The following is a 25,687-nucleotide window of genomic DNA, read 5'->3' as shown; positions in this document are numbered from 1 at the left end:
TCATTTTCTATTCAAATTTGATTAAATCAATTAATCGAATATTCGCAACTTTATTCATAGGTACCATAAATTACGGGCTTATAAAAATATAATAAACGCGCGGGACTCGTTAAAATAAAATCGTCGGGTAATGATGTTGCACATCGTCATATATTTGTTGCAGTGTTGTATATACGAATACCCGACAAACACATCACCGCTTTTGTATTAAACAGATGTGTCGTGTTTTAATATTTTCGATTCGACTGTAGGTAAATGACTGCTGCAACAATACATGTATAGATGTATACAGTTAACTTTAATCAAATTTCGTATAGGTATGATACCTAACTACGTTATTGTAATTCATCTAAATAACATATATTCGTTATTTTTTACGGTACGTTTGTAATTTGTATACTTCTATACATAATAAATAAGACGGGAAATAAGTGATTTACGGTTATGTGTATGTATATATATTTATATATAAAAAACAATTAAATATATTTTCACTTATTTGTATATTGTTGATTATTACGTAGGTATAAAACATTAAACAACGACCCGGCCTTGACCGCGAACGCATTTAAAACAACTGTATAGGTATTTATCATGATAGTTTAATCCTTTACAATTTGGGCTTACATATAATATGAGACAGCAGGTACCTATTATGCCTATATACATATTATTATAAACATTATGATTCGCCGACGGCCAACGGTTTTATTGATTTCGCTACAACTACGTTTATATATTACATGTGACGCGCGTATTCTTTGTATAATACTATAATAATTAATAGCTTATAATTTTTAATATAATTATATGTCAAAATTATTGGATTTATAAAGTATAAATACCTAAAGTATCTACTCAAGTTTTATTTACGTAATTGCAGTAAGAGTAGTTAATGTGAAAAACTGGAAATTGGAACCCTATTTAGCATGACTTGAAAATATTTTTGGTTGTCTTGATGATAATCTGTAATTTAGTAAAAATTTAAATATTTTTTTTTCGATGTTTCTACAGTATAATCCTAAAATAATATAATAATGTTATTATTATATTTAGTTATTTAATATTAATAAACATCATGCTCTGCATATTACAATATAACGCGTATTACGTATTATTATAATATGCATATAATATGTAACATTGTACTGATCTCTATATTTGCAAAGCTGGATGAGTTAATAATATTTTTTAATTCAGTTACGTTAAGTTGACTATTTTTTATAAAATAAATTGACATTTTAAAATAAGAGATGATCTTTTGGATAATAATTTTATTTACTCAATGAATATAAAAATATTTATGAAGGTATTTTAATACCTGTAGTAATTATAATACAACTTACTCAATTAATATTATTTCAGATTCTATAGAGGGTTATTATTTAAATTTGAGTGTAAATTTAGATACTTAATGTATTGTTTTTTCGCAGATATTATTTATCACTATTAATGTCAGAGAACTTTAAACTAAGATAATAATTATAATTATGTAATAATCATGGCTGTCAATAACCCGCTTTAAAAATAAAGTTAGTCGATATTCAGTATCGAACACACCAATTTGTACGTTCATGAATATTCGAATTAGTAGGAGAATAATTAAAACATAATTTATTATTCTGATATATAAAAATAAATATATATTGTTTTAATCACAAATATAATACAGTCCATTAACAGTGTTTTATTTTTAAATAATTATTTTCGTGAAAAAAATTGAATTTATAAAATAAATAATTCATACATTAATAAAAATAAAATAACTATATTTTTTAATTTAAATAATTATAAAGTGAATACTTAATTATAAGCGAATAGAGCATATAGGTTATAGTGGTTATACTCTATGTTTATCCATAATAATAAATTAATATACGTTTTACAATATGAACTTTAAAAATTATTTAAATGAATCTTTTAGTTTTAAATTTCTAAAAATTAAAACCATCAATTAATTATATTAATATATATTAATACGCTCTCAAAGTAAATAAAATAAAACATCTGTTTAGTACGACGACGAATAACCATATGGTGTAATAATGTATAGGCGTATTTTGAATTAATTGTATACGTTATACCTACTTAGTTCACGTCTTCGCGGGCAAATCAGTTACCTTGTTTAGATCATTAATTCGATTGAGATACGCAACCGCCTATGGCCTACCACTGATTGAATATAGAACTTACTTTATTTTTTAACGTGGTTCAAAACTATTTATTATTAATTTTATTAATAATTTATCTGATATCTTTAAAAATAATCCCTCAAATTTTCGTTAAAATCGGTCGAGTAGTTTTTGAATAAATAAGTTACAAACATACATTCAGTTATATATAAGTACATAGATTATATAAAATTATTATCTTTATTTCAGTAACCCCAATGGTAACAATATCTATAAACGAAAAAAATATATTCGATTGTCGTAATCCAAAACGACAATATTTTGTGAACTACTACCCTTATAGCAACCTATATATAAGTTGCAAATAGAAACTATAAACAGTCTAAAGGAATATGTGTTCAATATTTGGTGCCAATTGGAAAAGTGATTCCGGTGATTAGCAAGTACTAATTAATGCACAATAATTATTAATTTGTATACAAATTATTATCACGGTGTATAAACACGTATAGTATGAGCGATATTCAATAATTGCATTGTTGCCTTAGTAAATCGAAGTAAATATGGTTTGTATTTTTATTTGAATCGTTGTTGAAAAGGATATACAAACAATTTTGTTATTGAGTTTTGTAATTTTTTATTTACGTTTTAATTGAAATCATTGTTACATAAGAAAACAAAAACATGCAAATTTACCTGCAACCGAAGAGACGACAAATTTATCGACCCCTTACAAAAATATGTCCTGGTACGGTTGTGGATGGCTGGGGAAGATCTACATACAGGCATGATCTAATATACATTAACTATTTTGTTTTAAATATTTAATTATATATTTAAGTAATAAAACAATTATTATCGTTATTTATTATTATAATTTATAATATTATTTAATTAGCTTTTATAGTATCTCTAGAAACTATTCAATAACTTAATGGGGGGGGCTCTATAGTCACCAGGACCACCAAGTTTTACACTACATTGAGTTAATTATTGTAATGTATACGAATTCAATGATAAATAATTGCATATGTAAAATCTGTGAATCTCTTAATATTGCTATTAAAGACTAAATTAATTTATTTTACTATTAGTATTATAATACTAGTTAATTTAATTTTTTTGCAAAAACAATGTATTTATTATATTACTAATATTTAATTATTATAAAAACTATATATTATATTTATATATGAATTATAATTATTATTAATTTGTGTTACATTTTTAAGGTTTTTTACCGAGCGAAAATTATTTTTTATTGACATTATTAGAAAACAAATAAAACTCGAAAATGTCATATATTAATTATTTACATATTGCTAAAAAAGGGTTAAATTATTTTGATTATAAAAAAAATGCTAATATAAATTGATTTTATCAAAACTAGTTAAGCATAGAAATTTCCGTTTTTCCTTAATTATTTTCCTATTATTTTGAAAAATACTGGAGTTTTTTACTTTTACATCCATGTTGCCATCTAAATAAAACTTTCTATCAAAAATCACTTTTTTGAAATTCGAAATATATTATTACTACTCCAATAAATATGGTAATGACGGAAAGAAAGAAAAAAATTAAAACATTATAACATAACGCGTATACACGCGTGACTAACATATAAATCACTATACGCGTTGTTGCAGGCAATCGTACAAGGAGCCCGAACTACGGTTGGACGACTGCAGGAGACCCACAGTGGCACCGACAGAGAGCCCTTGGCCCAGGCCGGACGGTTGCAAACAACAGTTTGACCGGATGACCGTGCACCGGGCCAGTTTTCGCGAATGGCAGGACGTGGACCGGACGCGGCCCGCGGTGCCGGCCGATCACGAGCTCGTGGGCGGCACCCAAGAACGCATGCAGAACGTGACGTCGCAGCGACACGACTTCGTGACCAAGTGCCTGCCGGAAGCTCAAAGGCAGCGTGCCACCGGGCCGCCGGAAACCATTGGCCACAACTGCGGCAGCGGCCCGTGCCCCATGACCAGCAAGACCACCACGGCGGACGCGTTCGGGTTCACGTGCAATTCGGACGGACGGCGGCCACTGGCGCGGCCGTCCACCGCCTCCTGGTCGCAGGGCCCGAACTTGCTAATGGCCAAAGAAACGGAGACCAGTTCGAGTTATCAGCAGTGGGGCCCGCTGACGATAAGCCGGCCACAGTCGCTGGCCGCGTACTGCCGGTCGGAAGAGCCTGTCAACGGCCGCACCGTGTACACCGTCAGTTACCGTCCGCCCGGCTCGTTCCGCGACCCGTTGCCGGGCGAACAGCTACCGGCTGATGGGTACAGGCACAGTAAGTCGGATAAGGCTGAACCCCACCAACCGTTTTACCCGAGGGCACACGATTACAATTTGTATCCTCAATAATACACAATTATAATTAACACATTTTACAATTTGTATCCTCAAAAGTTGTAATCATGACATCATGTGCTCTTGGGTAAAACGGTTGGTGGGTCTCAGCCTCGTCTGACTTATTGTACATGTATGTTACACCTATTTTTAGGGATTATATTTTAACTAAATACATTAGGGAATTTTAAATTCATACAGTTTGTTGATATTTTTGGGAATCATATTAATAAGGTATGGGAAAAAGATTAGAAGAACAAGATTTAGTGTTTTGCAAATTATGCGTCTACAATCTATACATAACACTAAAACCGGATTCAAAATGATCGATTTTGCGGTTTTCAATGTATAGCTGATAACAAATGAGTAGTTTTATGTGTTTAAGTCTGTAGAGTTATACCATATAATTACTATAAAAATAATATATGTTATTAAGCATAAGTGATACTCATAGGTATATAATTTATTTTAAGTGTTAGGATTTGGGAAAATAAGAATGATGACTGAATCAGTTGAACATGAATTCAAAAGAGATTTTATGAAACACGCTGCTGACACCTCGGTGGTTTTAATCCATCAGCCGAGTGAATTTAAAGAAAAATAATGCACTTTATTAATATCATTTTTATCTTAATCCACATTTCTTTATAGCCTCCTGGCTGTTATTTATTATTTACATATATAACAATTTATTTAAATCGATTTGATATTTACATATTTTCAGAACACTGAATAATATATGGGTCCACTGAGGCCGCACTATTAGAAAAAATACAAACTTAAAAAAATCACTACAGTGAATAAAATTGATTTTTTGTAGAAAAACTATGCATAATTGAATATTTATTTAAATATACATTGTATTATTTATAGGCTTGGAAATTGTATTGGCTTGTAATTTTTTTTCCACACACAAATATTATTTATATTATATTATCTATAATAATTTGTTATAATAAATTTGTTGTACCTACGTTTGATACGGAAAGCAGGTAAATCATTATTGTACCTATAACTTTAATATACATTTTAACAGTTTCTACATTTGATCAGTAGAGTACCTAATCTACCATGTTTTATTGTCGTTCAGTACGGAGCTTCAATTCTGTTTGCTATTATAGTCCAAATTGCAACTAATTGTGATCGTGCAAAGTTAATATGTTATTTATTAAATTAATGACCATCATTATAGTTATAATAGTTATAAATTTTTGACGAATAATGATAAAATCGAGCCCATATGTATCGGAGTAATATACATGTATTTATGATAACAAAGTACAAAAATCGTATAAATTTTAATTTTTAGTTTTTATTTTAAGACATGGTCCTCGAACCTAAGAGGGTACCAACTCCAAATAAAATAACATAAAGTTAATATTATAGTTATTAATATATTATTTTATTTTATAGTTAATATTCTTTTTCACACCTAAATTTTTATATTATTTATAATTATAATTATTATATTATTATACATTGTATTACAGAAATAGTTTAAAATGTAATTAAGTTAATTAAATTAACTAACTATGTTAACTTTTATTTATATATCAAAAATGAGTTCATTTTATTAAGTATAAAATTCATATTTCATAACATTTAAGTCGCAAAAAAAAATTATAATCAAAATTACTTATTTACTTACATAGTGACTTATTAGTTATTTAAACTTATTTCTATAGGACGTATGTACTTTTAATTTTTAATACTGTCAGTTAAACTATAGAATATACACGCCGGTATGTTTGATATTCATAATATTCAGTAGATGTGTACAATTACTTTTAAGTAACATAATAATATGTAACCCAATAATTCAAAAAATATGTTGTATGATAATTTTATATTTTTATCGATATTACATGTAAATAATATAATAAGTGCACTTATTTTCTTTTTAAATACTTTAATAACTACTAATATCTAAATTAGTACAAGAGTACAACTAAACAATTCCAACTTACTATAGTATGCTATGGTATTCTTAATGCAATTATGCATTCTAAATATTATGTACAAGTAATAGGTAATTTGCTAAATATGTACATGAAATTAATTTTATTCTAAATTTATATAATTTTAGTATAGTTATACTTACGGCTACTTGTACTTAAGTAAAAACAACCGGTTTCATTTATGTACTTTTATTTATAACCGTTTAAAGTATTCAGACAAGTTTTCCATCGTTGATATGGTAATTTAATTTAAAACCATATAATAGGTACTTTTTTTCTACTACTGCAGATTTTCAAACGTAATATAATATGATAATCGAAAATTAAATAAGCTCGTTTTTTTTTTTTTTTAGTTAAAATCTAATTCAGTCAACCAAAGTTATTCTTCTAAGTTATAATTTAAAGATAATTTTGAATTCTGAGTTTGGTATAAAAAAATAATAAATTGATTTTTTTTTTTTATTTAATTTAAAATTTAATTTTTATATTATACCTTTTTTAGTAGATACTTTGTGATTTATCTAACTATACACAAAAAAAAATAATAATAAAATTAATTATATGTATAAAAGATTATTATAGTTATCATAATGGAAGTTGTTATACTCGCGAACTGCAGTTGGATTCGTGTTCAACTGATGACAATGGAGTTTTCTTTTCTCTTTTTTTTTCCATAACGCCCATAACATAAGTTGGCTATTGAAATAATTGTAAATATGTAATAATATATTCTATGTCAATGTAAACATTGTATAGATAATAACGTAGTAGAATATTATTTAACAAATTACTAATTATTTCATATATTATGCACCATTATTATAATACAATATAATATAGTTATTATTTCGTAGACACTTGTCTTGTTGCTACATAGAAAAAATCAATATATAGAATACCTAGTCCAATACTAAAATAGATAGTTGCAAATAATACATATTTTGGCTTGTTAATGTAGGAGAACCTAATATAGTGTTGACCCGTTATAATAAGGCGACATACTTACGTGCTTTTAATTAATTTGTCCCCGGACGTCAGAGCCATGTGAAAGTTTGATGATTTATATGATAGAAAATTCATATTTATATACATTTATAGTCATACGCACAAACTATAAGGGAACAGTGAACTTTGATGACATAAAAATCGTGAAAAATTGAGCTATACAACTACTTATTACTTACAAAAGTATAGGAACATCAATTTTTCATGCAATTTAATATGGTATTTGGAAATTCTACACCAAATTGCTTTTGGCATAATTCCAGAGTTCAACGGTATTTATTTGATAAATACCATTTATTTTAATGTTGATACAATACTACAATAGGTAGGTACCTAAAAAGTGATCATCATAAATTAAGACTTTTGTTTGAAATTGGGCAGTCAGAATTGCAGAACGTCGTAAAAATATAGGTTTACAAAGGAAATATAATAGCATTTATTTAATCTTTTTTTATTTAATAACTTGTTGTTCTGGAACAAAATCATAAGTACTTGATCAAGATAGTCGTGATAACTATTGTAAATTTGATCTTAAAAATTATTTTATTCAAATTACTTTTTGTATGAACTGAGCTCAGTTAATTCAAAAATTGTCAATATTTTGTTAAAAAAAGGTCATGTTCGAATACAATTCACATTATCAAGTTTGAAAATTAAGAAAATGTATGTTTATATTCTTGTGCAAAGAAATCCAAAATTAAGTTCAGAATTTAGCCAATTAAGGTTATATTATATGTCGAATAATTATTCAATTTAGGTAACAGACTAACAGATAAGGAAAATTGTAAAATTAAATAAAAATGAACATCAAAAATATGAAATTGTATACTAAATTTTTCTTCAATGAATATAAATGATTGTTAAATGTTTATTATTTAGTAAGAATAATATTTCTTTCAGGGGACAAAGATAAATATAGGTATTGAATATTGATAATACAGCTCTATATTACAAATATAAAGGAGGCAAGGGATTGTAAAATTATAAAATTAAAAAAAAATAAAGAAAACAATTTATACAGTTTAATGAAGTTGTAAATATTACTTGATAACACATTTTTAATTGTTAGTTTTTAAAATTATATTTTATTAGTTAAATAAGGTGTTTTAATAATTTATATTGAAACAATTATTTTCAGGTTTGATGTACATAAAAATAGTTTGTAATTTTAAAATATGTTGGTAACTATAAGTAAGTAATACGTAGTTAAATTATTTTTGTTTATAATTTTATATATCTATAGAATAATTTTTAATAACTAAATGTGTCAATAAGAATATATGTGTACTAGATGGTTTTTTTATTTTAATTATTTAATTATCTAAATTATAATGTCAACATAATATACACAGACACATATTAAATATTATATATCTATATAATTATATACTACATATAAATATATAATACGATATTTAATTAGAATAATATATTATTAGATCATTTAGATCAATAAATTTCAAGTTTTTCCTAGAAAAATAATATACTGTCTATATTAAAATGTATAGGTACATCTTATATTATAAAAACTAGAATAACGGCATTCCATGATATTATATAGGAATAAGAATATAACGACAACGTGTAATGTTTTGTATTTTATAGGTATCTTTTATTTAGACAAAAATTGTATGCGACATTCTTTAATTTAGAATTAAATGGCTGTTTTAAAATTATTCACATTAGTACATTACGCGTTTTAAACCAAATGATTTATGTTTTTTTTTGTTATCGGATTAAAGCCACAAATAAATAAATAAATAATAGAGTCAATTTTTTTTTGCATTTTATATAGTTGCTGAAACCGGTACGATAATTCCTTACGAAATCGGCGTTACTTATATTATATAATTAAGTGCTAACAAACATATTAAAGTATTGAGCATATTAATTTATTATGCAGTACCTAGATACTTAGTACAGTAATAATATGCAACGAACATTACTCGTTAATGCAATGAAATTATTTTTATTAGTAATGACTAATGAGATAGTAATTTAGTTATATTTTTAAATTAGTTTCTAAGTAATTTTTAGTTAAATTACTTTTAAAAAATAATTTTATAACTACAAAATTATAGAGCTAATGATAAGGTACTTACTAGATAGGTACCTAGTTAACCTACTTCTTAAAATCTATTAAAAATCACTTTTTATATGAATCCGTTAAATTGTTCATTTAATTATTTTGTTATTGTTAGGTTAAGTTAGATATTAGATATTATAGTAGTTTAATGGTTACGGATTATTGATTATCACCTATATTATTAATATTATATAGGTACGAGGTATCTACATATGATAACAATTCTTCTATTGTCCGGCGTCGTGTCTTTCAAATGTGTATATTGAATTAAGTGATTAGAAACAAAGTCAAACCCAAAGGCATAACGCTGACTGTCAAGTTTGAAAGTGCAATAGTTATTCTCCGTCTACCGAGAAGACGGGAGTAAAAATTCTTCAAGTGCTCAAAATATAAAAAAAATATAAAACAAGTACCTCCCTATACCTTTATTACCGTACGGTTCAGTATTCATCTTTCATACGAGTATAGGCCACACAACGTGCTCTATTATGTGCATGTCGCAGCCCGACGGTCGCGGTGGTGCGTAATAATAACCGGTCACCGGATGGCGGATGGTAAAAAATTCGCCATTTACGTATAGCCGTATAGTTATGCGCCAATTGATTTATATACGGTCTCGGCGGTGTTCGCGGACAGTCAAATTATGATGTAACCGAGAAATATTAATGATGATAACTACCTGCATAAATAGCAATAAATTATTGTACCGTGAATATAATAAATAATGTGTCGGAAAGAGACGATTTGATAAGTACCTACTAACTATAGAACAATAAATAATAATAATAATAATAATAATAATATAAATATTTTTTCGGTACTTCTTTTGTACGTCGTAATTAATGCACTTATTTTAAATATTATTATACGTCTCTAGTCTGAAGGTGTAGCCAATGATTTATTGTTGTTTACGAGTGAACTAAAAAAACTGATTTTTGAAATCCCGTAATACCCGCATAATTTTTGCAAAATATAATTATAAAGCATAATGCAAATGCATCAATATTAATATTAAATATTCACAATATTATTTTTCAGAGACTTTGACTGATTTATATTTATAGCGGATCCCCAGAGGCAGATTTAAATGTTTATAACTAAATAAGGCATTAACAATTTGCCGCCCCTATTATACGTAAACAACTTTATTATACCTCCTCCAAAATATTCAAATTATTAAATTTTTAGCACCTAAATTCATTTAAATGTTCAAACTATTTTTTTCTCGCTTTCAGATAATTAGACTACTTTGGAAAAATGTTAATAAATGTCCATCAAATTTTAATGAAAATCTACGATAATAATTTTTACGAACCATCATAAAAACAAAATGATGAATGCGTAATATAAAATTATAAATTATAAAACAAAATTAAAACTACTGTTTAGAAAATTAAGTTATACATTACAACATTTTTTTTATAATAATAATAATAATATAATTAAATAAACTATAGTCCATATTATAATAAATATTTTTTACATAACTATCAGTACTAGCTGCACGGTATATGGCCATATATTAATGATATAGTGATGTATCCGAATATGTATATCTAAATTTGAACGAGTTTTGAGTTATTAAAATGTACCTATATTTTAAGTTTAATAGTTCTTAAAGATGGTTTTACAAAAATATAAAATACATTTGATATTGAATCTAGTATTTACTATACTCTGACAATTTTTACAACTTTTTAAATATTGTTAGATTTGTATTTGTCTATTTATTAATATAATTTTCAAGAAATCGTAGTCCCCATATCTTATAAATCTATTATCGTTTGCATACATAGTTAAATAACTCAAAACTACTTGTTCACATTTTCATTTGTGTACATCAATATTTAAAAAAAAATCATTTTATAGTAAAAAGGGTGAATTCTCAATTGCAAAAAGGAGATGCTGAAAGAAGTTGAGAAGGTCATTCAATTTTAGTAGGTAGGTTTATACTGAATAAATTCAAAATGTTATAACTTTATAATTATCTAATCAAGATGGTTTATACTTTATAATATCGTAACTAGAAAAGTAGAAAGGTACTCGTTTTCCGCGAAATAGCAATTTTTTATTCATATATTAGTATTAGTATCTTTGCACCTTCTACAAATGAGAATTTTATCCGTCCGTACGTAGATTAGGTATGTGACAAATTCAACACTCAATCGGCGAACATTATTTTATAATCTACCTTATATAAAATGTTTTAACCTATCAAATGCCGTATCCAACTCATTTTTAAAATTTTTTTCGAATTACGGCACTTTAGCTTAGTGGGACAGAATACTTTACAGTGTCCTATAAGTATAGCAGCTTAAATAGATGACGAAGTACGAACTCTCATGGTAGGACTGTCAATTGATGTGAAGATGAGTAATAATCGAAAACTTAAACCAATAATATTTTTTAGGTACCTTAGGCACCGTACCTAGTCCTAGTGTATCTATATAATGAATATAAATTAATAACGTTTAATACAACTATAACTTCTCAGTTCTCATGATTATTAGTAAACATAGGCATTCACATACACACACGTACAGGCAGTAGGGCATCTAATTAATAGGTTTTAGTTAATTTAACGAAATATTATGATCAACGAATTCAATGGCGGAATATAATTATTAATTTTAGATCTCGATTGGGAATTATTATTGTTATCGTGAGTTCCATTTGATTATTTGGTATCAACTGTTATTAAATTATATTACGTCTCTCCGTAGTTCGTATTGCAATATTGCATTTTATCCAGTAGTGTCAGTTGTGTTGATATTAAATGCGTAATTACCTTTTAGTCCTGTTACCGCCGATCGATCATGTGATCGTATTTGCACCTATAGGTTAAATCATTTATTTTTAAAACTTTAATTACGTTTACTTTGATAGAAGTAAATTAAGCCAATCATACGTGACAATACCTATTCGATTTAGCTTTGTTATTTAATCGCACTTCCCACCGATGACCACTACATTACAGTCACAAAAGTTGTATAATTTAAGGTGTTATCGTTAAATTTTGTGTGAGGCCCGAACATTCAGTGATTTTACATCATTAATAATGTCAATGAAACCGTAAAATAATAATTTTTGAAATATTGTTTCAGTTTGTTAATAAATTTAAAAAAAATATCAGCTATAAATTTTATTGACTGTGCCTACTCAATGACCAAATGACTGCTCCAGAAGAAGATAATTCATATTCAAAGTTGCCTATCGAGGAACGATGTGTACATAAAGTAATATTTTACTTTATTTGTAATAAATAAATTATATTTCTGGTGTACTTTTACAATATAATAGTTAGTTATTCTTTAAAGTCGAAATTGATTAGTTTCGCTTGTATTACTTACATATGCATATTAATAACTTATGATGATGGTATTTTCACATAATAAATATTACAGTTTAAAATTATACTATCAGCACTAATTAAATACCTTACCTACCTAGTTATGGTTTTAGTAATTGCTATAATTTTATTATACTAGTATTATGTATGTTTTATTATTTAGTTATGGAAAGCCAGAATAAGTGGTTATGAAGAAGCTATTAAATTGTTCGGACAATTGGATGAAAAAGATTGTGAATGGAACAAATTTACTGAGATCATTAAGAAGTTCGTTATTGATAGTAATGCAATTGCACAGGAGAAAGGTCTTGAAGCCACATTGGTTTTTGTGGAAAACTGTGCTACTGCAGGGCGGTTAGTTGAGTATACCTAATTTTTATTTAAAATATTACATATTATGTTGTTGATACATTTTACTAACAGGACGGCTGGGGATGTCATGGTTGGATTGATAACAAAATGTTATGGTGCACCAAAATTAAAAACTAAAGATATTGCTATACAAATAACATTGATGTTTATTGAAATCGAGAAGCAAGATGTAGTAATAGAAGAATTAGTTAAAGGACTGGACCATAAATTTCCTAAAATTGTTTCAACTTGTATTAAAGCTGCAACTCAAGCCATTAAGTAAGTACCTACTGTAATAAAAATACTAAAAAAAGCTTGAAAAATTAGAAAAATTAAAATTTTTACTATTAAAAATACATTATTTACATTTATATTATCAAACTTTTAAAATAATTAATATTAATTTTCATTTTTAAAAAATATTATATTTATTAAATATTTAATGATATAATTAAAATATAATTTTGGTATATTTTTTTAATCATTTTATGATTCATTATTAAATTTGTTTTATTTTTGTGTTTACCGTAGACAATACGGATCAAAAGTTATAAATGTTAAACCATTACTGAAAAAATTACAATTAATACTTGAAGACAGGGATAAAAGTGTTAGAGATGAAGCAAAATTGTTGACAATTGAAATTTATTCTTGGATTGGGCCTACACCTGTTAAAGCTCATTTATCAAATTTAAAACCTTTACAAGTAGGTATAAATACTCAATTTTATGTTTATATTTTGAATGATTAATTAAGATAATCAACATTTAAATTAGATTCAAGAGTTGGAGAATGAGTTTGAAAAAATAAGTGGTGATAAGCCACAGCCGACACGATTTTTACATTCACAGCAAATGCAAGCTGCTAAAATGGTTGAAGCGGAGGCTACTAATGAAGGTAAATTTAATAATTAGTAAATATTTGTTTGTAAAATTAATATATATAAAACATTAAACACTTAATATTAATAGGTGTGGTATTTGAGGAAAGTACTGATGAAGTTGATGATGATGAAGAAAATATTGAACCGGTAAATATACTTTGCCAGCTTAGTAAAGATTTTTATGAAAAGCTTGAAGCAAAAAAATGGCAAGAACGTAAAGAGGCAATAGATATGCTAGAAGGAATATTATCCAAAGCTTTAAAAATAGAAAGTGGGGAATACGGAGACTTAGTTAGAGCTTTAAAGAAAGTAAGAAAATATATACTATATTTTATTCTAAATTTTTGCATAATATTGTTTTTAAAATAAAAGAAAACATTAAATTATAATAAATGGATTGAAATTTAAATGTATAATTAATCAATTTATTTTTAACTTTTTTTTCTAGATAATTACAAAAGATTCAAATGTTGTAATAGTTGGAATTGCTGCCAAATGTATGGCTTTATTAGCTAATGGATTAAAAAAACAATTTGAAACTTATGCTTCTACTTGTATACCAGCATTGCTAGAGAAGTTCAAGGAAAAAAAACAAAATATTGTTTTGCCACTAAGAGATGCTGTGGATGCAATATATTTAAGTGTAATTCAAGCATTTAAAATGTTCAATAATTGTTATCATTAGATTAATACTAATAAAATAACCAATCATTATTTTAGATGACGCTAGAATCTATTCATGAAGATATTTTAGCAGCAATAGACAATAAAAATCCATCAGTAAAAGCTGAATCAATTTCATTTTTAACTCGATGTTTCACAAAATGTACACCAGCCATTTTAAATAAAAAATTATTGAAAATTTTTATTACAGCATTAATTAAAACATTGAATGAATCAGGTAAATTATTATTAAATTCTAGTAATTCTATTAATGAATTTGAAATTTGAAATGCTTCATGCATAGTTTTTTTTAATTCAATTTTCTTTGACTAATAAACTAGTTATAACACTCAAAATACCTATTAAGAGAGCCGTGTGTATGGTCTCAATCTTACTTTTATAATTGTACAACATATAAATAATATGTGTTGAGGAAAATCAATTTTGTGTTGTTAACTTATACATATATGATAGATCATTATATATTTAGATAATATTCTTATTTTTAAGTTTGATCATAGTTTTTTTTTTTTTTTTTTTTTTTTTTTTTATTTTAAGGCTTCGACAACTTAGGTCATTAGCCTGTAGGTTGGTAGGGTTGGTACAGTAGGGTTGAAACAGTAGGGGTGTTACACGTGAGTGTATTTGGCAGAATTTTTAATGGGGCACCCGTAGGTTTCTGCCATGCCCCGGGGTGGGGGGATGGCAGCACTTGTTCTCCGGACACCGTGACTTGCCCGGAGAAAAATGCCACCCAGTGGCCGAGGATCGAACCGGAGCCGGCTGCGCCGCAGCCGACGAATTAAACCGCTCGACCACCCCGTCCCCCTTGATCATAGTTTAATTTACTGTAATATTAAAGCTAACAACTAAAAATTTGTTCTGTAGAATGCAAATTTATCATGATGTAAATTTGTAAGATTGATACAACACATACAGGTTCAGTGTCCTGTTATATGTGGAAATTATTATGAATAATAAATAATGGGAACTCAATAAAAAATAATGGCAGCCTTGATACTTTATTTTTTTTTATTATTATAGTTAAAATAACTCAAATAGTTAATATATAAAAATTAAAGTATCCTCTATAACCAGGAAGTAACAATTTTAAATTTAATATTGATTGGTATTGTTTTTTATTGAATAGATCCAATTGTTCGAGATAATTCTGCTGAAGCTCTTGGTACTGCGTGGAAAGTTGTATCAGAAAAAAATATTGTTTCTTTCTTGACCAATGTCGACGCTATAAAACTTTCCAAAGTACTCAAATAGATTCTATATGACTATTTCTAATAAATGTATGATTATTATGTATAATTTGGAAATTTTGTATAGATTAAAGAAGCTGCAGAAAAGGCTATTATTGTTGCAAAACAATCGACTGCTGTAAAAGAATCTTTTTCAAAACCTAATTGTGTCGCAACCAATAATGTCGAGAAAAAAACAATTGCAACTACTAATAAAAATACTGCTTTAAAAAAAAATCCTTCAACTATAAATATTAAAATTGCAAAAAGTGGTCAAGCCAAAAACCCTTCTGGTACATTTTTGCAGCTAAAATATCTGTAATACATTAATGTTTTAATATTACATAAAATTTATGAATTGTTAGGTGTTTGTAAAGCATTATCATCAAATGGTCATCTTCCAATTGATAGTGAAAAAGAAATCAGTGACGATGAGTTGGAAAACTTAGCTTTAACATTCTTGCCCCCTGAAATTTTAAGTGGCATGATTGATCCAAATTGGAAAACTCGTTTATCTAAAGTTCAAGAATTTTCTCAAGCATGTGTTAATTTTAGTGTTATTTTGGTAATTGGTTTTATTTTATAGCATATTCAACAGTTATTTTAATTGTCGCAGATAATTGATGAATTAGAGCCTTCAACAGTTAGCAGTCAAGTATTAATAAAACTGTTGGTCAAGAAACCGGGTATTAAGGACAATAATGTACAAATTCAAAAGTTAAGACTTGAATGTTTGAAAAAAGTTATTGAAAAGTTTTCTATAACCAGGTATTGTTATACGCGAGTATTGTAGAGTGATTCAAATCATTCAGTTCACAGTTTCCTTATTTATGTCGATAGTGTAGTTATTTATAATTAAATGTTTTTAATAGTAACATGGAATATTGTATACAAGACGTTTCTTCACTATTGGGTGATACAAAAAATGGTAGCTTAGCTAGTGAATTATTGACTGTCATTGCTGATGCAACTAAACTGGATCTGGTCTCTAATATTGTTTTAAAATATGCATTTAATATTCAAAAGAACCCAAAAGTTCAGATTGATGCCCTCAACTGGCTTTCAGGTGCAATATTAGAATTTGGATTTGAGTAAGTTTACTATTTGGTTTTTAATTTTAAAACTGACAATCAAATACAAATATTATTTATATTTTATCTATTTATTTATTTAATAGCATTACACCTAAATATGTAATTGAGTATGTAAAAAAAGGCATCATAGCTTCTAACCCGCAAGTAAGGGTGGCTGTTATTTCTCTTTTGGGTGTTATGTATCTGTATGTGGGACCTCAACTAAATTTGTTTTTTGAAAATGAAAAACCCACTTTACTGCAACAATTAAAAGCAGAATTTGAGAAGGTACGAGTAATTTTTGCTACAATAATTATTACTTACATTATTATACTCATTACTTACATTATTATACTCATATTTTAATAATGTTGTTTTACAGCGCCAAGATGAAGTCCCTCCAAAACCAATACGTGGAAAAATGATTAAAGGATCTACTGAATCATCAAGTGATGATGAAAAGCCAGATAATGAAGTTATTATACGAGATTTTGTTCCTAGAGTAGACATTACACCTTTAATTACCGATACTCTGATAAATGAATTGTCAGATAGAGATTGGAAAGTAAATAAAGTCTTTAAATAATTATTTTTAAAATACAAAATACAATTTTGATTTTGTTAAATTAATTTACAAATAGGTTCGTTCTAATGCCTTAATCAAATTGAAAAACATTATAACCGAAGCTAAATTCATAACTAATAAATTGGGTGAAGTAAGGGAAGCTTTGCAAGATAGGTAGGTATACATTCTTCATATACATATACCTTATAATAGTAACAATTATTAAAATTATTAATTGATTGTTTAATTATTAACTAATAATTAGGATAAGTGATTCAAATGCTCGTCTTGGTTCAAATGCCATCAATTTAGTGGAATTAATCACTATAGCCATGGGATCATCTTTCAAAGTATATATAAAAGGTTATTTACCTGGCATATTAAATGCGCTAGGTGATTCAAAGGTTAGAATATAGCATGGAAAATTATATATTTGAAAATTTAGTTGGAAAATAATTTAATGAATTCATCCATTTTTTTAGGTATTCAAAAGTCAAAGTGCTCGTCAATGTATGAATACTTTTGGAGATATATGTGGTTATCGAGAATTTTTTGGAGGTGACATACTCTTGGATGCATTTAAAAATAATTCAGTAACACTACGATCAGAATTATGGACTTGGCTTGCGGAAAAATTGCCTATTAGTATGATTTTAAATGCTGCTGAATATTTATATTTGTTAAATTTTATTATTTTCATATAGTTCCTATGAAGTCAATTCCAGCTGATGAGTTCAAATGTTTACTTCCTGTTTTATACACAAGTTTTGAAGATAAGAGCGCTAGTATTCGTAGTGCCTCTGAAAAGGCTGTTTTAGGGTTTATGATGCATTTAGGTTATGCTTCTATGTATGGTGCTTGTGAAAAATTAAAGGTATAGTGGTATTACTTTTATGTAAATAATATATTTAAATTAAAAATAATATAATGTATTTTGGTAGCCTATGTCAGTCAAGTTGTGTAGAGAGAAATTGGACAATGAAAGACCAAACTTACCAATCGAAAAGCCTAAAGTTGTAAAATCTTGTGTTCCTCCAAGTACTTTGGTTAAATCAAAAAGTTCAAAAAAACTTACGTCTAAATCTGTTACTAAAGCAAACAAGGTATTATTTTATACATTAGTAATTAACTAGTTAATTTACCTGTATCATATATTACTGTACAGATTATATCATAAATATTTTTGTAATATTGATGAGTAGGTAATTTTTGATGTTATTGTCCTGTTTCCAAATCAGATAAATAGTAAGGTCTGGGTTTTATACTGGGTATATAAACTAAAACAAACCTGTTCAAATTTTAGGACTTATATTTATTTATTAATACGCTTGTTTTTTTCAATAAAGGAAAATATTATTTCTCGTGCAAATATGGCCACTGGGAAAAAGAGAGAAGAAATAGATAATAAATCATTGTTTCAACATAACAACTTAAAACATCAACGTGATATTGATGAACATAAATTAAAAGTATGTACATGTTTAAGTTAACAGGAAATGGTTAAAATTGGAGATTTATGATTTTTACAACTAAACATTGAAGTATCATTTATTATATTATAAGTATATGTCAATTTTCAGTTCTTTGTTATAGAACTTATTCATTGTACTGAACTGTATAGATTATAAATTAATAATAACAATAAAAATAAGTAGGATGGTATGTATTATTAGAATTTTAACATTTTAAATTGTTGATGCATATAGGCTTTAAAATGGAATTTTGTTACTCCACGAGAAGAATTTGTTGAACAACTTCGAGAACAAATGTTAACAGCAGGTATTAATAAGGTATTAATTACAAATATGTTTCATTCAGATTTCAGATATCATCTCAAAGCAATTGAGTCTCTCACAGAGGTATTATGAAAATAAATAAATTTTATATGAATTATATAAGCTGTTGAATACTAAATTAGTTTCTAATTTTCCTAACAGGACTTTAATACGGCAGATGATAATTATTTGCCATTAATTAGTAATCTTGACTTAATCTTGAAATGGATAACCTTAAGGTTTTTTGATACTAATCCGTCTGTACTTTTAAAAGGTCTTGAATATTTACAACACATATTTAATATTCTTGTATCCCAAAAATATATTCTTCACGATACTGAAGCATCTAGCTTTGTGCCATATTTAATAAAAAAAGTTAGTAAACTCAGTATCCAACTATTTAGACTATAATATTTTACAATATATTTCTTTTATTTACAATATAGTTAGGTGATCCAAAAGACATAGTAAGAAATACTGTCAGAGCTATATTAAAACAAATTGCATTTGTATTCCCAAATTCAAAGATATTTCAATATATTATGGAAGGAATAAAATCAAAAAATTCAAGACAGCGTTCAGGTAAGTGTTATTAATTAATATTTTTATTTTTTTATTTAAATATAGGATTAATGAATTAATAGATTATTATTTCTTAGCAATAAGCAAAAATCAAATTTTATTCAACACAGTGTATTGAAAATATTATTGTTTTTGAACTTCAACAAAAATATTCTAATTAAATATTAATTTATTGTTTTCTTATAATTATAAAGAAATTATAATAGTTTAAAAATATGTTATGTACATATAGAATGTTTGGAACATTTAACATCCATGGTAGAAGATTATGGTACTTCAGTTTTTCAACCTAGCGTTGCAGTGGCTTGTAAAGAAATTGCTAAAAGCATTGGAGATAGGGACAATTCTGTCCGTACAGCAGCACTCAATTGTTTTGTTGCCGCATTCTTTTTACACGGAGAAGCTCTTTTCAATTTCGTTGGCCATGTAAAAATATATTTTATTATTATTTTATATTTATGTGATTTACACATCAAATATTATATTTGATAGAATATGTAAATAAATTGTTATTTTTTAAACAGATTTCCGAAAAAGATATGGGTCTTTTGAAGGAACGATTAAAAAGAGCTTCAAAGAATCGAGTTGTACCTGTTGCCACCATCCAGCCAACTATGAAAATTGTTATACCTCCTATTCAACGCGTATCTGACATAGAGAATGGTGTTATTGATAGTACCTCAGACAGCGAAGAAAATAATGCTATAATTAATGTTTCACTAGAATCTAATCACGAACAAAATCCCCAAGGAAATGAAAACAATTCACCTTATAATTCTGAAAATACATCTTTACGCATATCAGAAACTATTTCTACTGCTATAGAATATTTACCCACACCAGAAATGGAATCCAGGTGATAAAAATGTTTAAATATTTCTAGCATGATCCATTAATTCTATATTTCTATATATTATTAGATGTACATTTTGTGTAGTCAATAATTTTTCATGAGATTTTTCATGTATTATAAAGTATTTTCATCGTAATATAATTCGAGATTATCTGGAGGGTTAACTAGAGTGATGAATCAAAATGATTTTAAGCTAAGAAAGTCAGCATTATATTACTTAATATATATTATTTTTATATTGTTATTGTACAATTGTATTTTACTATTAGTGATATAGTAGGTTTAAAATTAATTTTTATTGAAAACATAACATTTATTATAGGTATTATTAATATTTAGTTATTATAATATAATATATTTATATCATATGTTATTGTTATTAATTTATGAGCCAATATCAATTATACCGTAAAATGGTCTGAATAACTTAAAAATATTTTAAATATTTATAAAATGTCATACTGTGTATAAAATATAATAATATATATAAAAGTTTTAGATCCTCAAGAATAATATTTTTTGAATTACAATAAAACAACTAAAATCTCAAATCTGTATTCTTTGTTAAAATATTTAATTTTGTCGACATTTTTACATCAAACACTTAAAAAAAAAATTGGCTTAAGTATTTTAAATATTATACAATTTCTAAAAAAACAACTTGTAGAAATTTGTATTAAAATTTTAAACTTTTTAAGCTTAATCATAAAAAACAATTTTAAACATAACCTAACCGTTAAGATAAGAAGTAGCTTAAACTAAGTCTAAATACTTAAAAAAATTAATTTAATGTAGAAAATGGTTATTTAAGTAGGTACTTTACAGTAGAATATTTTAAGTTTCTATGGTTAGTATTTGTTAAATTACAGCAAAAAAATTAAAATCATCATTTATCAATATGTTCATTATATTGTTCTATTCTTCTATTGTTTTAAGTCTTAAACTGCTAGTTTATTACAAAAGAAAGAAATTAAAAATATATGTTTATTTGTATTTTAGAACATCTAACAATGAAATCACTCACGAAACACGAGTGACCCGAACTCGTTTTGCTTTAGACGAAAAATTTATCCAGGAATTGGATTCAGAAGTGATTGAAACACCTCAATTAGTCTTAAAACCATATAACTGGACCTCAGATGACAATGAAATAAACTTTGGAAAAATATTTCAAGATAAATCTGAGTATGTGTCTAAATATTTTATATAACATAGATAAACGAGTATTTCATGTTTAGATGTTTATTTCCTGATGGATCGTCATCAAAACCATGTCTAAATGTGAACCCATATAGTACTGCAACTGTTATAAAATGTAAAAATCCACCTGCTTTTATTGATCCTATTACGCAATTGATAAATCAAGTGACATCGATGGATTTAGAAATATCAAAAGTTGCATTATCAAAGCTCAATAAAATGTTAATGATACCTGATGTAAGCATTATGTTTAATATTTTAATGTACATATTTGTTTTTGATTTTCCATGTATTTATTTATTACAGACAAGATCGAAGTTTTTAGAAGATGGAAAAGTTTTGTCACTTTTTCATGGCATCATTAGACAGTTTGATATATTATTAGAAAATAATGACCCTGTCAAATATAAAAACATATTTAATTTATGTTTGAATGTAAGTACTACTAAAGGGGATGTTATACCTGCACGTGTTGTCTCTGCTTTACTAATATTCATCATTCCAAATTTTCATTCAGAAAAAAACATTTTATGTTGTTAGCTTTAATATTGGGGTCAATTTACTTATTAACAAACTTAAGGTAAGAATAATATTATGTAGGACAAGTTATATGGTTTTATTGATATTATCATTTTAAAGTGAGTTATAGCTATGTAAAATATTACAATTTTAAAATATTTATAACTCTTTAAATTGATAGTACCGATAAAACCCTATGAAATGCCCTGGATTATATTCTTACCTTAAATGCTTAAAGCTTAATAATAGGTAAATTTACACTTAATATTAAAACTATATTGAATGCAAATTTGTTATGTTGTACATCAGTAAGACAAAAACAATATGATATGATATCACATTATTTAGCAATTACAGATTTTTGAGTTTTATATTTTCAATAAAAATAAAAATTGAAGTTAGTAAAAATGTTTTATACACAATTCAGCAAACTTTAAAAAATATAGAACAATCATAAAAATATAATTATTATAAACATAACATTTTGATTTATTTTTCATTTAATATTAACAAACAATATTAGTTAAAATAAGTTAAGAATATTGTATATTAGAATAATGTAAAATTGATGCATTTTTATCACTATTTCTCTTTTATAGTCATCACTTTGGCAATTATAAGAAAATTTAAAGCTAATATATCTATTTTTACATACAATGCAAAAAAGTGTAAATACATAATACCTGTTTAAATATTTAAAGCTAAGTTTATACTATAATAACAATTATACATTTGCTATGCAAGGAAAATATTTTTCTACCACTAAAATCCAATGATTGGTTTGGCGGTTAAATTGTTAATTAATTTCCAAAATAATAAAATTATTAATTTTGCCAATTTTTTTTTTAACAATTATATTTCTTATTTTCTTTTTAGCTGTGTAAATACCAAGAATTCATGTTCATATTAACCGAACAAATTGTGCATGACTTACTTTTAAAGCTATTGTATCTTTTATCTAAGACTGAATTGGATGGTTTGCCAAACCCTGACATGTTTTGGCAATGTGCGAACAGTCTTATTATGAAAATTCTTGATATGTGTGTCCATACGACAGTTACATGGTAAGAATGTTTAGATGAGAATAATTCTTTAAATAAATTGTGTTAAGTTATTTGCATATATTATAAATTCACAGTGCTATTTTGACTATACTTCATAACACAGTCAAAAATCCTAAAAACTCAACAAATTACTTTAAAGATTTGGTACTGAAATGTACATGGAAATGTATTAAGGATTTTGAAAAGTGGGGTGATGACTTATGTTATGAGCTAGTATTTGAACGTGTACACAAATTGTTGGAAGTAATTTATTTAATTTATTATGTCATTAAAAAATGTGTTACACCATTTTTCAATTTCTGAACTCCTCTGTTTATTAAAATTAGGAAACTGATTCAAAATATAGGAAAAAAAAAGAATCATATGATATTCCAATGAAAACATGTACAACTGTTTTATATACAATGGTAAAAATACGCAACGATAAAGTATTGGAGAGTTTGGCTAATTTAAAATTGCCTAAAGATTCTATAATGGTTAAACATATACTCAAGATGTTAAGGGTAAAATAATGAATTAATTATTGTTAATCAGATAATTAGAGTTTGGCATTTATTATTAGCATTTGAAGAATAAATCAAAAAGAAATAATGGTAAATACAATACACCACATGATGAACTAGACGATATATTCAAATTAATAGGGCAACACGAAATGATGGACGAAGTAAGTTATTGAAATATAGTTGTATTTTCAAAGTGAAATCGTCTCAGTTAGAGTAGACAATTAATAATAATGTTAAAAAAATTAACATTTTTTATTATATACAATGATCACTGTTTTTGGGTATTTTATTTCGAATTCTACAAACAAAAAACAACAAAATTCCTATTTGTCACAGGCCGTACAACAGTTATACAGATTTAAAATACAGTATCCAGACATAGACATAGAGCCACATATTTCTAAGACGACAAAATACTTTCAAGATTGTATTCATCGTCGACTAGCAGCAATCAAAAATAATTCAAATCGTCGTTCAGTCGAATATCATGGTACAGTATTTAATCTTTTGGGTGCTTGATGTACAATTTAATTGTTACAAGAGTGTATCAGTTTTTATTATTTAGGAATCGATGACAATTCCAAGTCACTTTTATCTCAGTCTGCTACTGTTAGCGAAGCCGATGGATTTATGAAACGGTTGCAAACTTTAAAAATGAAAGCATCAGCAGCGGGTGGTGTGTTGGACAGAAAACGTAATAAAAACAATATACTGAACCAAAATATTTAATCTTGGCCAACGTTGTTTTTCCTTCAGAATAAAGTTTAATTCCATTTATAGTTATTAGTTGGCATTGTTCTCAAGCAAATGATTCAGTTTTATCAAATCTTAACACATTAACACTGAAAACCCATGGAATATGGACACTATTAGTTTTTTTTATTTTTTTATACTTTTTTTGTCATTATTTCATATAATTATTATTATCATTGAATATTAGCGTTAGAATGTTTTGAGAATGTGCCTTATATGTTCTGTGAATGAAAAATTTGATTCTTGCCAACAATATGCAATTTTATTTTATTTTGATATTATATTTTTTTAGTGAATTTTAACAAAAATAATTTATTTAAGTTTTACAGAGAACATAATATATTTACATTTTTACATTATAGTCATTATTATTATTATCAATTATTCATATTATTAATATTTATTTTAAATTATTAAAATTGATTTTAAAAACTGAAAGATTTTGTTTTTTACTTGCAATATAATATGTAGTTCTCTCTTGATACTGGTATTTCATACTTGAGAAGTTGATATTTAAAATTTTTTTTTGATACATTGTTTGGGACATTTTTCTCTCATATCTCATTGAAATGTCAGGGTCAGCACATAAGCTAACGAAAAATCATTACATTGTTTTGGAGAAAAATGCATTATTGTACTGATTGCTGGAAAGTTGATAGGTATAATATTTTAAATGTATAACTCAATTGCAAAAAAAGTACATTTTTGATGGTGTAAATATCTTAATATAGATATTTTGTTTTTGTTTTTATCTATTTAGAG

The 25,687-nt window shown here is 26.5% G+C and overlaps 2 protein-coding genes across 2 annotated transcripts; both read left to right on the top strand.

The window, feature by feature from the left end:
* The first annotated feature begins 3,656 nt into the window (after positions 1–3,656).
* Positions 3,657–5,242, top strand: LOC132922316 (uncharacterized). The gene has a single exon (XM_060985775.1). The coding sequence runs from the start codon at positions 3,891–3,893 to the stop codon at positions 4,503–4,505; it is 615 nt and encodes a 204-aa protein (XP_060841758.1). The 5' UTR covers positions 3,657–3,890; the 3' UTR covers positions 4,506–5,242.
* A 7,061-nt stretch (positions 5,243–12,303) lies between these two features.
* On the top strand, positions 12,304–25,195 carry LOC132921668 (protein mini spindles-like). The gene is made up of 36 exons (XM_060984819.1): positions 12,304–12,559; positions 12,644–12,775; positions 13,052–13,242; positions 13,312–13,518; positions 13,771–13,945; positions 14,016–14,136; positions 14,211–14,431; positions 14,571–14,765; positions 14,843–15,023; positions 15,936–16,048; positions 16,124–16,328; positions 16,401–16,573; positions 16,652–16,803; positions 16,908–17,126; positions 17,213–17,396; positions 17,491–17,673; positions 17,750–17,847; positions 17,939–18,077; positions 18,156–18,318; positions 18,378–18,547; positions 18,615–18,776; positions 19,020–19,142; positions 19,380–19,532; positions 19,611–19,823; positions 19,895–20,030; positions 20,263–20,456; positions 20,555–20,886; positions 21,883–22,068; positions 22,122–22,320; positions 22,390–22,518; positions 23,479–23,666; positions 23,741–23,909; positions 23,993–24,169; positions 24,229–24,333; positions 24,509–24,662; positions 24,738–25,195. The coding sequence occupies exons 2-36, from the start codon at positions 12,710–12,712 to the stop codon at positions 24,899–24,901; spliced, it is 5,940 nt and encodes a 1,979-aa protein (XP_060840802.1). The 5' UTR covers positions 12,304–12,559; positions 12,644–12,709; the 3' UTR covers positions 24,902–25,195.
* Positions 25,196–25,687: the final 492 nt, after the last annotated feature.

This window comes from Rhopalosiphum padi, chromosome 2 (genome assembly GCF_020882245.1).
Source record: "Rhopalosiphum padi isolate XX-2018 chromosome 2, ASM2088224v1, whole genome shotgun sequence".
Taxonomy (NCBI): Eukaryota; Metazoa; Arthropoda; class Insecta; order Hemiptera; family Aphididae; genus Rhopalosiphum; species Rhopalosiphum padi.
The sequence above is the reverse complement of the archived record's forward strand: the minus strand, read 5'-3'. Positions and strand labels throughout refer to the sequence as shown.

Bases quoted from the DNA above. Each gene is read 5' to 3' on its own strand.
- LOC132922316 (XM_060985775.1), top strand. From the start codon at position 3,891: ATGACCGTGCACCGGGCCAGTTTTCGCGAATGGCAGGACGTGGACCGG.
- LOC132921668 (XM_060984819.1), top strand. From the start codon at position 12,710: ATGACTGCTCCAGAAGAAGATAATTCATATTCAAAGTTGCCTATCGAG. The intron at 16,049-16,123 runs GTACTCAAATAG...AATTTTGTATAG, and splicing joins ACGCTATAAAACTTTCCAAA to ATTAAAGAAGCTGCAGAAAA. The intron at 17,127-17,212 runs GTAAGTTTACTA...TTTATTTAATAG, and splicing joins ATATTAGAATTTGGATTTGA to CATTACACCTAAATATGTAA.